This window comes from Cheilinus undulatus, linkage group 6 (genome assembly GCF_018320785.1).
Source record: "Cheilinus undulatus linkage group 6, ASM1832078v1, whole genome shotgun sequence".
Classification (NCBI taxonomy): domain Eukaryota; kingdom Metazoa; phylum Chordata; class Actinopteri; order Labriformes; family Labridae; genus Cheilinus; species Cheilinus undulatus.
The window spans coordinates 21,094,236-21,107,577 of NC_054870.1; the positions used below are offsets into that span (position 1 = coordinate 21,094,236).

Consider the following 13,342-nt stretch of genomic DNA (forward strand, 5'->3'; position numbering starts at 1 on the left):
TAAAAATGTAAATGTGATTATGTTATTAGGAGGAATGGAATGGAAAGGTCACAATAGAAAATAGCTGTCATTCACGTTAATTCAATTCCAGCTGTGTTGATCAGGATGCGCTAAATGGCCCTTTGGTGACGTCATTTAGTTTAGGCGGTCACTCAGAATGCCTGCGTAGAATACCGGCGTGCGCGCGCGTTTGAGAACGTGTGTGTTTGTCCTTCAGTTTCTGTGTAGCTGAACGTGACCCCTCGGCTGTCTGGCTAATCCCTGACAGCTTTTGAATCCTCAGCAGGTTAAACCTTCACAATCCCTCCAACGGCATCCATAACCGCCGTTGTCAAAACGATTCCCGTTGTTTTCTCTGTGTTGGACCCGACCGCACGCGCTCTCTCTCCCTCCCATCACACACGCTCGCAGCACATCATCCTCCGCTACAACCACAACACGCGCTCGCACACCGCCATCCTGACACACAGCTGGTTAGCTAGCTAGCTAACGTTGCTTCTCATTCACCGGCGGCGTTGTCGTTCTGTTTTATTTCTGTATTTCAGTCTTGTTATGTGTGAACGTGACTAAAGTTGAAGTAACGGATTATCTGCATCCCTCCTCGGCTGACCGGGAGCCGTCATGGAGTGCCGTGTTCTGTCCATACAGAGCCATGTAGTCCGGGGATATGTGGGCAACAAGAGCGCCTCGTTCCCATTACAGGTAAATACAACTGTCATGCACCCATTATCGGACAACGAACATCGCGACTCCCGTTATCGGACACGACCCTGTCTGACATACTTGGTTCCCCTTTGACTAAATAAGCTGACTGTCGATTAACATTGGCATTGCATTGAACATAATAAATACAGCGTTTTCGGTACGCTTTATAGCTAATTATTTTGTGCAAAGTTCACGGAATCTTTGCTAAGAGAAATTGGTCATCCGTCTCAACCGTCGCTGAAAGAGTTAACGTTTGACCGTGCTAGTTGTATTTTTTCCACGACATCAAAACCTACTGTAAAAATTGCACAGATGATTTCAATGCTAAACATGTCTTCAAAAGCCTACAGTAACATCGTTGTCATTTCAGACACTCCGCTATAACTGCGACGACAGGTGTTGACTTAATGACAATCTACATTCACTGTCAAACCCTCTTACCGTCTTAATGAAATATCAATAATATAATTATTTTCTAAATCCCAATGCCCTCATATTCTTTATTTTCTTTAAGGCGGAGCTCTAAATCTGATGGGGAAAACGTGTCACGACACCTGTCATTGCGAGAGTGTCCGATAATGGATGGAGATATTTTCTGATTATTGCCCTGTTTATGCTTGCTACATAAACAAATGATAATTGCATTTATTTAAAGTGACTGTGTAACTGTTTGCGCAGCAGATGAGGCAGGGGTAATGTCTGATACGGGACCCTAGGTGTTAATCAAATGACCCCTGTAGGATGAGTGCTGAATACCTGCTGTATGAGAAAACAAGCTGTTCACTCTCGGGTTAATGCACATCCTTCAGTAGGCTATCAGTGACAGTTACAGCTACACCTCCCAGTGTGTTTCAAAAGCTGGCTAATGATAATCTCAATGGTCAGAGGGAAACGTGTAGTCATAGCTCAGAAAGCTAAGTAGTCACCACCACAGACTGGGTGCCTCAGGTAGCCATTTATACTCACAGCTCTCTCACCAGGGCACAGGCTGGCAGACTGCTGTAATGACCGTGATATACATGGGAACATCTAGTTGGACACACATCCAGTCTCCTGCAGTGATAACCCTCAGTCAGTACTACAGGGGGACAAGTAATCGATACAGCTATTTAGTGCTTTGAGTTTTCTGATGGAATTGCAAACATTAGAGAAGGTTATCACATGTTTTCTTATTTTGCTACAGTCTGATCTTGACGGTTTCTGTGGATTACACCCACACATTGACACCTTGTTATATAAAATAGGTTAGAAAAGCCTAAAGAAATCACTCAGCTCAGATGTAAAGTAATATGTAGTCCAGATTTGGCAAATAAATCAGTGCATAGACACTTGAAAACTAAAGTCATTTCCAAAGGGATTTTTCACCTCCAAGTCTTTTTTTTTTTTTTTTTTTTTTTTTTTTTTTTTACACCAATTGTATTACATTGATTTCTCGAAATCTTGCATCTGCAGTATCACAATAACCCACTGAGCTGTGATAAGGGTTGCAAATTACAAACAAATTAGGGGTGGGACTGAAGATCAAATGGCAGCATCATTTCCCTGATGTACAGTGCCTATAAAAACTTGGATGTTTGACCATTTTCATTGATTTTATAGGTCTGTAATGGTCAATGTTATTTTGCTTTTTGGACAAAAAAAAAACAAAAAAACTCTTCTCTAAAGTAACTGACCTAATTCAACAGAGGCCCAGCCAGTTGGTGCAGATGATCTCACAATCAGTGAAATGGGCATCACCTGAGTGCAGTGAATGTGTCTCAAGTAATTGTAGTATAAGGACACCTGTGTCTGGAAGGTCCACTCACTGGTTAATCTGCGTTCCTGACTACATGGAGACAAAATAACACTCCAGCCAACTCAGTGAAAAGGTTAATAAAAAGTATAAATTTGGGGATGATTTAAAAAAAAGAATCCTAGGTGCTGAACATCCACCAGATTTTACTTAAAACAATCATCAAGAAAGGAATGGAAGGAATATGGCAAATGAGTTAATCTGCCTGGATCAGGCTGTCCTCACATACCTATGCAAGTAGACAGTGAGAGAAGCCACCAAGACACCTATGACTACTCTGAAGGAGTTACAAGCTTCAGCAGCTGAGATGGGAGAGACTCTACATACAACAAATGTTGCCTGGGTTCTTCATCAGTCGAAGCTTTACGGGAGTGTGACAAAGAGAAAGCAACTATTAAAGAAATATCAGGTTAAATCTGGACTAGAGTTCGCCAAAAGGCATGTGTGAGTCTCCATGGTCGGGTGGGGAAAGTTCTTTGGTCTGATGAGACCATAATGGTGCTTTTTGGCCATCAGACAAGACGCCATGTTTGGCAGACACAAAACATGCTGTGGGGATGCGTCTCAGCAGCTGGCCCTAGAAGGCTTGTAAAGGTAGAGGGTGAAATAGATGCAGCAAACTGCAAATAAATTGGAAGCAGGATTAAGCAAGAAGAAAAATAAAAATGCTCATAAACGTCAGTGGTAAAAAAGAAGTTCTTACAAAATGACTGTCACATGACATCACACACTCATTTAACTGCCTGTAGCGGACAAGAACTGCCTCCTGCTGCTCCACACTATGGAGGGGTTTGGTTTCTGTCTCCACAAAGAAGTTTTAGCCAGTTTTATTTATTTTGTTTGGTAAAAGAAAGTTGTTGTTCAGCTGGCTGCACTAACTAATGAGCAGACACGAGTTTTAACAGTATCCAGTTTGCTAGAATGAAAACCCAGGGAGGAGTAAGTAGGAGAATAATACTTAGCCTATAGACATTTATCTTTGTAGGTTGTAACCGACAGTAGCAACGAACAGACTTCCCTAATTGTGAGATCAAATGTTGTGTTAACTTCATCAAAACAGTGCTGTCTTTTAACTAACGTTACTGTGCCAGGACACTGACAGACAGCTGACAGTGATCCTCATACAGTTAAGTAACGTAAACTAGCCATTATTAGCTAATGGGCATTCATTCACCTATTGACTATTGACTTTGACCCTGGCTGATGTGTAAGGGCAAGGATTCTCCTCAGCTGTTGATATGCTGGTACATAAACATCTCAGACTTTTAAGGTTTTCGTATTTTTTAGGTAATGTCCCTGGTCTAAATGGTCTAAAGTGACAAACACTTAAAATTTAAATGAAAACCTCAGTTTTTCTGATGATGTTTACAGCAGAAGTATAAACTGTAGTATAAACCGCAGTACAAGGCAAAACAGTCTTAGAATTCAAAGACAAATGCAGACAGAATGATTTTTGTGACTCTTTCACTCCGAAAGGGGACATATTATGCAAAAATCACTTTTTTCAGGCTTTTCTAACAAAAAAAATGTCTGTCCACAATCCCCTCAAGTACCAGAAAAATCCATTCCCTCTCTTTCTCCACCTTTAAGAAAATGTGTGCTGAAACAAACCGCTCTCAGAATTTAACCCTAGTGACCTCACATGGGGAGTAAACGCATGCCTCCAGGTTTGGTTGGCCCTCCCCAAATTGGAGGAAAGTTTGGCCCTCCTTTACTGATCCTCTCAGCTACCAGCTGAGAAGCTGGATAGCTCAGTGGGTTACCCTGTTGACTGCGGTCTGTGAGCTTGATGGTTCGAATCCCAGTCCAGTCCTAAACTTTGGATAAAAGTGTTTGGAACATCAGGATTGCCACATACATTTCCTGAGAGGGGCGTGGTCAGGGGCAGATCTTTAAGATTTAAGGCCATAGACACAGAAATGGCTTGTTCTGAGAAGGGCTGAAACAGAGAGGTTTTTGGACATGCAAGAAAGAGAAAGGGAGCTGCTGCTCTGATTTGTCAGTTATGTATTTTAATGATTTAAACAGATGCAACAATATACCAAAAACTGACTGTTCTGAAAATATAATGGTGGACATAAGTTTTGAAGTCTGGACGCACTCATAATTAACATAATGTAAGATCATATTCTTTTCAACTTGCAGCAATTTCAGATGAAAAAATGGACTCGATGTGCAAGGCATAGTGTGTTGAGTTTTAGGCAGGACCAACAGAAATAAGTTGGCTGAAGTCTTTTTCTGTGTACATCTTTATTCCTGAAATTTTAAACTGTGTCCTAGGGACTGACGTATGTTTCTTTGTTCATCCTTAAACTTTAAAGTGTGTTTTAAGGTCTGAAATTGTGGGTCTGAACTGCATGTGTGTATTGGCATTGACATCAGCTTAATGTGATCCAACATGAAATAGAAGGTAACTTCCTAGATGAATACGAATCAATTAGATATTGATTTATTAGCATTAATCTGTATATTGTCCAATATTGTTAAACTAACTGAAAGCCATAACTATTAACCGCTTAGACAATGAAGAATAAATGTGTCTAAAGAAAGCCATCGATCTGATATTATGTGAAAGGACACAGAGGTTATTAGTTGCTCTCAGCTATGAGCGTGATAGTCATTTCCTTTAATTTTCCCCAGTGTTGACTGTAGGGATGAAAACAGTGATTGCTCTGGGTCTATAATTGCCTCATAATGGTGATGCTGATGACCGCTATACTTTCATATTTTCCAGCAGCAGCAGTGTGGCGCTCTGTAGTGTTGGCGTGGCTAAAACGGGCCTACAGTACTCGTCCCATGATCCTGAAAGACAGTCACTTGTTGTGAGAAGTGCAGAGTCTATTTTTAGCCTGCTGGGCCCTGGGATGTATTTTGCAGTTATCCTAATGGCTGCTGGGCTTTGATGCATGTCACCAGGATTCAGTGCGGTCATTAATGTTCGACTTCTTCGGCTGATTAAGGCCTGCTTGTACCAGGCTGATGTTTAAATAGTGTTTACAATGCAGATTAGACCAGACAATGAAAGCTACATCTTAAGTAAAGCAGGTCATTGTGAAGTTAACTGCCACCATTATATTGTAGGATCAAGATGAACGTGGGTTTGTATAGACAACAATTTAATCTAAAAATACAGGTGCTGTCCGTTTAGCAATTTCTAGTTTTGTCAGTGTTAGTATAAAGAGTAAAACCATTATATATCTTTGAGGATAAACATGCATGGAAAAATTTAATGCATGCAAAAATACTTTGTTTCATACAAATACCAAATAAAGATGTAAACTGAAAGATAGGATAAAGTTGTTAGCAGAATTTTATGGAAAGCAGGGGCCAATGTATCAGTGATTATTGTTTTTGGCTGAAACTTGGCTTTTTGATCAGTCTGTTGGCACACAATGTGGCATGCACAGATTTCAGTACTGATGTTTATCTGTTGTGTTGCTTCAGTTTAAGGCCTAGAACACCTAACTGCTGAATCACAAAAGAGGTGTCTAACAGGTGCTGTCTGCACATGTGCGATTTGTTTTCATGGTCAGACATGGAAGGAAATGTTGACAGTGTGGGAAAGGTCAATGATATGCAGTTGGTAATACATGTTCCAGTTACTTTCTAAGAAAAGAGACAACAATACATGCAATCTCATAACTTGATAAAAACACACATAGATTGAATTGAATTGAAAGGATGTACTTGTAAAGGCACGAGTATTCAAACTGACTTTTGGCTAATAATAAACATTGGTATCAGCATTGACCCCTTTTTTTTAATAATAGTGCATCATTAACTACAACTTATCTTTTTGAAGAGCAATTTATAAAGATGCTCTGAATAAAAATGTGTCGTTTGTGGCTGTCCAAGACTGATGACTAGTCTCTACTATAACTTAGTTTGAATGAAGAACAACTAGATCTATACTAACCTGACTACGTACAGTTGCTATAAAAAGTCCACACACTCTTCTGAAAAAGACACATTTTTGTGGTGTAAAAAATGAGGCCAAAATATGTAATTTCAGAACTTTTATCTTGAGGGGATACATTTTATTTATATGTCAGCCGACAATTTATCTTTAACTTAATTCAATGTTTTGAACTTTAATTAACTTGAATATTCCTGAGAGACACAGAGCTTTACATTGTGCTTTTTTGGCACATGCTACACCCATAAGCCTGCAAACACTTACAAGCCCTGTAGATGTGCCGTTATGGTGAGATGTCAGACTAATGGGACTACACAGTGGGGAGACTGGTATCCTGTGCTGTTTAGCACCTTGACAAGAGCCCTTTGGCAAAAGCATATGGATTGTACTGGCAGCTCTCCAGCTACGGGTCCTAATTTCCCACATAATCCATACCAGGAGCTGAACCAGCGGCCCTCTGGTTCCCAACCAAAGTCCCTACAGGTTCACACTGTCACCCCCATTGATGCCTAAGTGACTGATGAGTACTGCAGTGAAGTTTGTGAATGATCCACCACAGATGCTTGTCAAAATCATGACAGTATTTTAAGTCTAAACTAATATACAGTGGGGCAGTGAAGAAGCTGCTCTCACCAGCTGAGTCATAACTGTGATTCAGTCAGTGTTTAAGATAAGGGAGAAGATGAGGATGATGATGATGATGATGATGTCAGTGAGTGTGTAGGGCATCCCTCTCATTGTGCTGACAGGACAGATAATCTAAGGCCTGTCAGCATGCAGGAGATGGCTGTATGAGCAAGCATGGCTCTGATTGGCTGCAAGAGGATTCCTCCTGGTGATGTCAGTGAAGATGGAGACAGGCTGTATCAGAGCTGGACTGGATGGATTCAACTTAAAAATATGAGAAGTGTTGGCACTTTCATGGGATACATACATTTTTCTTTGATTTATCTGTGGAATAAGATTTTTTATGTCATAACATTTTAAATCTGATTGGTAGTTAGTTTGAGATCCCCTTAACATACAGTAGAATCCAACTTTGCTTTTGCAAAACAAGGCAGTTCATGAATTGTCAAGAGGAAGTGAACAGGTTCCTAATGAAGAAGTCTACTTGGTCAGACTAACATATGAATATTTGTTTGTTCTGAGGAAAAGTTTTAGTCTGAATCTTTAGCTTTCAGTTAAAACATCCAAGACTCACTTTAAAGATAGTCCAAATGGTTTTTAGTTGTGCTGCACAGTTGATCTAATTGCAGTCGCAATCACAATCTCAGACTGTGCAAATATATATTGCATAATAGGCTACAATTATTTTTGTATTATCGCCTGAAGAAAGTCATTTAAGTATACAATATTCATAGTGCCTCTACTGCACTTTGTAAAAGTAACTTCAATTTCAAAAAAGGAAAATTGTTTTTTAACTTAAGGTTTTTAATTTTTTTGTGGCTGAATATTTGTATGTTTTGAGTTTAAAATACACACTTCAATACTATCAGCATTCTCTGCATTTTCCTTGATAACCATGCAAGGAGAGTTATGATACCATCTATGTATTATATTGTTATCGCAAACAGAAAGTGCAGTATTGCCCAGTGCAACTGCAGTACCATCTTTTTACCAGATGTGTAGCACTAGTTTTTAGTGCTTTCCCAAGGACAATGTGTGTGGTTGGACATTTGCTTATATGGAGTTCTTAAGTTGATGAAGACCTCATAGCAGATCTTCATATGCCTTTTTTAGGAGAAGGTGTTTTCAAAAAATGCTTGTTTTCACATTACAAAATCTATCAAGGTTATTGCATCAATCAATCAATCAATTAATCAGTCTTTATTTATATAGCACTTTTCATACAATGCAATGTAGCACAAAGTGCTTTACACACAACAACTGCAATATTCAATACTGCATTGTTAACAAGCACACTATGGCAGCTTCATTTGTAGTTTTTGGGAGGAAACATCAGTAGGGCTGTTAAACAAGTAGAATTTTTAATGATTATTAACACCAGAATTTCAGTAATTAATCACTATAAGTCAACCCATTTTGAAATTCTGCTATTTAGCAATAAAACAGTTTCATTTTGGATTCTTGTATTGCCTTAAACTAAAGTTAACTGGATAAAGGCCTGCTTTCTTTTGAAAAAGATCCAGGATTATGGCATGACCTAAACCACAGAAAAGGGAACTTGTTATGGATTGAAAAGAAGTAAGGGAACAGTTACAAGGGAATTTTTTAAATAAACAAGGTCCACTGAGCTGTCAACAAGTTTTTAGAATGAAATTAGACATTTAAAGGAGCAATGGTGGACATATTTTACATCACTGTGGCTGCAAAGAGACTTTGTAGCCATTGTACAAAAGTATGGTCAAAGGGAGAATAGGGCATGTTGTAAATTGGATTTAAAGATTTATTCTTTTTTATTATAAACTTGAATTAATCCCTAATTAATGCATTAATACTGACATTCCTAATTATTAGCTGCTTTGGTTAAAAAATAAAATGTAACTTGCCAATTTTTTAATGTTAAACCTTTCAACATAATCAAATGGACAACCAGCCTTTATAGCCAGGAGGCTAAACACAAACTGGACCAGGAAGATCCCCTTGAATGAGGAAATATCAACAAAGTGGATTTGAGGGCTCAGCGAGCAACTTACCAGCACTTGTTAAAGCCCAAGTCACAAAAGCTGCCTGAGCTATGAGGGATCAGCCTGGTGCCAGTAGAAATTTATGTGTGGCTGAATACTTCAAATATAACCACGAAAGTTAATGGGCAATAAAATACTGTCCTTATCTGATTAAATGCTTGTAGTTTTGCAAGTCTGACAAGATGGTTTTTATATGTTTATTTGGTTTGCTGTAGCATTTGACAGGTATTTCATGTGTAATTTTGCTATATGTTAAAATACATCAGTTAATGTGACCATACATCATCTTGTAGAAATCCTGGTGCAAGGATGCAAATGTATGCAACATAGGCTATTTTTTATTAATGGGCAATCAAACTGAATGAACAGGGCTACCCTAAAGCTGAGCGACTCTGCCAGCTAAGTCATGATGCAGTAAACACAGCATTTGTGTTGACGCAGATGGGATCAGCCTGTACTACTGTCTGTGACACATGCTAATTAAAGAAGCTCTGCATTTCTAAGAAGTGAAAGGGCTTCCTTATTTGGGATTTTACAGAAAGTCTTTCCCCTAAGAAAGAAAAGTGTTGACTAGCTATAAAGTCTTTAATTCGCTCTCCTCAGTGTCTGACGAAGCTCTCCATTCAGCTTCGGTGTAAACAGCCTATCTGTGTCACTGACTTCAGCCTGGTGAATAGAGTGAGAAAGGCTTTGACCCAAATAACATATTCTTAGCCCCATGTACATCATTGGACCATAAATACTCAGTATGACATCAACAGTGGAAGTGATTCCTGCTCAGCCAAAGGAACATGCTGTTATAGACACTTTGTATCTAAAATGTTTCTAAAAGGGACAAAATACATTTTTACACATGGAAGTTAGACTCTGGAACAGCATTCAGAAATGTATCCAATAAGAATAGAAGTGCCATATTATGCTGTGGAAAATAATGTAATTGTGATTTTTTTTCAACATTGCAATTGTGATCAAATATGTGATTATTCTTTAGGTTCCTCATCTTATGTATTTTTCAACAAAAAAGTAATAAATTATTCTATACTATAACCAACACAATATTAGATTGGTTAAACTAGGGCTGAACAGTTGTATAAAAATATTTAATTGTAATCATTTTGATCCGTATTAAAAATTCAATATGAATTGCTGTGAAGTGAGTGATCATTTTTATATCATTCTTGTTTTGATTAAGAAAACATCTAAAACTAGAAAAGCACTCGGAGAGCGCAGACCTCCGCAATTAGCCCTATTTCCTAATAGTGAGGAATCCTTTAAAAACTTCCTGGATCCATCCCCATGTGCCTCCCACAGCGGCATTTGCCGATTACGCTCTCCCCATTGGGGTGGAAACATGGTGAGGTAAAGCACTGGCTTTGCTATGGGTGGACTATCATGGTGGAAGCGTTGCCTGCTGGTGCCAACAGACGCACTGACAGTCTCACCCACGGTCTCACTGGACAACTGGAAGTCATGGCAGAGGGTGAATATTCCTCTATTCCTCCCAGCATTGTGAGTATTCTCACTACAATTTGCTGTCTTTCTCTCTCCGATTCGTCTCCTCGACCGGGCGTGCGTCTTTCAAAGTCTATAAACTCCAAAACTTTGAATAGAAACACTCCCAGAATGCTGCTGAGGTTGATGTTACTCATGTCCGCCATCTCCTGGTGTAAAGTGGTAACAGTGCAGACCTCCACCATTAGCCCTGTCTCCCAATAGTATAGAATCCTTAAAAAAATTCCTGAATCCGGGTGGTGATCTGGATCAGTCCCAAAATCTAATCAGTTTTTCCTTATGCCATTTCTGACATTTCCCAAAAATTTCATCAAAATCTGTCCATAACTTTTTGAGTTATGTTGTTAACAAACAAACAAACTAACAAATGAACAAACCCACCCGATCACATAACCTCCTTGGTGGAGGTAAAAATGAGGAAAAAAGGGATTTTTTTTTGTAAACCACCCTAAAACAATGATGCTTGAATGATTACATGATAATCAAAATGTAATTTAAATCTTGATTGATTGTCCAGCCCTAGTTAGGGCTGCATAATTTTATTGAGTTTTAAAGATTGGTTTATTTTCAAACTAGATATAGGGTAAGTCAGTTTTACAATACAGTATGTTGTTGTTGATTAAAAAAGATGCCAGTTCGTATTCTCAGTCACACTTAAGCCTTGTCTAAATGGAGATAAATTCAGGAGTATACGCACAAGTTTTTTGTCGTATCTGTGTTTCATCCACACGGAAACAGCATTTTCGGAGGCCATAATTGCTATGATGGAAATGGTTATGTCATACATAGCATAGCCCACTTAAGCCGCTAAGCGGGTCAAGCCAAAACAACTATACTGTGTTTGTGCTGCAGAAGCTACTGAGCTTATTATGGCTTTAACAGCAAAATCTGTTGCTCCTTTACCACCACCAAGAACAGCAAACACCAGATGAACTTAAATCCACTGTGGAGAACAACCAGAAGGGCAACAAGGAGAAAGTTTTGGGAAGTTTTTCATAACGTTCTCTCTTTTGGTGCATTTCTGTGGCAGCGTTACAGCGCCACTTACAGGCTTGTCATATATACTACGGTTCGGTTTATGAAAAACTTTTTCAAAGCGAAATGGAAATGTATTGTTTTCGTCTCCGTGTGGGCAAGGCCATAATCAGTCATTTGCAAGAAGTGAAAGTGTCCTGAAGTAGACACATGACTGCTACTTCAAAAGCTGCCTTCCTACTGGCCGATGTGATTTTGTGTGTATTTTGGAGTGAAGTTGTCAGAATTTTGATACTTTAGGAGGTGATGTCCATAGCTTGCTTTTTTTAATGCTGGCACCGCTTATATTCAATTCAAAACCAATGTAGTCCAGAGATCAGCACCCTGGCCAGAAAAAAATGACCTCAGTGTCAGCTGTTTTTGTCGTCAGGCCGAAAGCGCTCTCAGTTGAAAAACGTTCAACTTTTGGAACAGCTCTGTTCTTGTCATTGTCACTTCTCCCTCACTTGCCAGTCAGAATCCAAAAAATGGTGGGGCTTCTGACATTAGCTGAAAAGAAATCGATCTGACTTCTTTTTTTCAGGGGTAAAGTTTTTGATCTACAGCTGCTGCCTGTGTCGGGACAGGATTTCTTTAAACTGTCTCCATATTTTCTGTTTAATATGATCTTGAAATATGAAGCATACAGCCATCTTAAAACAACGTTAGAGATTCAACTGAGGAAAGTGGGACCCATTTTTTGTAACGTAGCAACAAGGAACACTGGAGAGAAGCACTTTGAAGATGAGGTTACAAGCGCTGCCAGCGCTACAAAAGCTGGCTATGGACACAAGCCCTAATAGTTTATTTGACCCCATGTATTTTAAACAACATAGTGACTATATTAGCATATTAGCCTGTTTTGGTTTTTACTATTACTTTGTATTTACTATCATTGCCATGGCTGTGCTTATTGTGCTTCCTCCTTCAGTCAGCTTGCTCCCTCTATTCCATGTAACATTGTAGCTCATGCCTGCTGGGCTCTACTTGGTACTCAAGGAGAGCCTAACCAATAGGATTTCTAATAGTAAAAATTGAAAGTATTTATGATATAAAGTCAGAGGAGGGTGGGAAGGATCAATCTTAACACTCTTCATGTAAATTTCCCTTCTGTATGACAGGTGTGTGTGTAAGGAATCCATCAAAAATCACATGAGAACTCCAGTGTCTGAGTTGTACATACACTTTATTGATGTTTAAATTCTAATACTGTGTCATAAAATAAAGATAACAGTTTGTGCTATTGAATTGTGTCATTCCAAGGGTGTCTAGTGTTTGAGCTACAACTCACTTATATTTATGGACAATATGGCAAAATACAATTTGAATTAGCAGAGAGAATAATAAAGTTTAAAGCAAAATCCAGAATTTACAAGAAAGACAGTGCCCAAAACAATGAATAACTGAAGTCACATATGAATATACCTCAGTAGTTGGATCTTGTTGCTCCTAGTATATGCATACTCGCAGTAAAATTTCAAAATGCACAAAATATAGCGTCAACAAAAACTGATAGAGCCCCCTCAATTACATACCTTCACGTGTGCTTTTGGCTTGTGGTTGAAAGAGTCTCTGCGCTCTTTACTTGCCATCTTTAAATGTCTTCACAGATCACATTCACATAAAGGAAACATCCATCTCACCTGACAACTCAGCAGCATCCATTAGTGCTTACAACAGGGTAGACAACTTTGCATCCTCTATTCTGTGTCTTTTTATATATCACAGGCCTGATTCATGACCTCTCTTAAGCAG

The 13,342-nt window shown here is 39.0% G+C and overlaps 1 protein-coding gene across 1 annotated transcript in view; it reads left to right on the forward strand.

Annotated features, from left to right (window-relative positions):
* The first annotated feature begins 292 nt into the window (after positions 1 to 292).
* pdxkb (pyridoxal (pyridoxine, vitamin B6) kinase b) overlaps positions 293 to 13,342 on the forward strand; it is a 35,870-nt gene continuing 22,820 nt past the window's right edge. Inside the window, exon 1 of the mRNA XM_041789736.1 lies at positions 293 to 702. Within this exon, the coding sequence (XP_041645670.1) occupies positions 622 to 702 (81 nt within the window). The 5' untranslated portion in view covers positions 293 to 621. The remainder of the gene's footprint in view (positions 703 to 13,342) is intronic.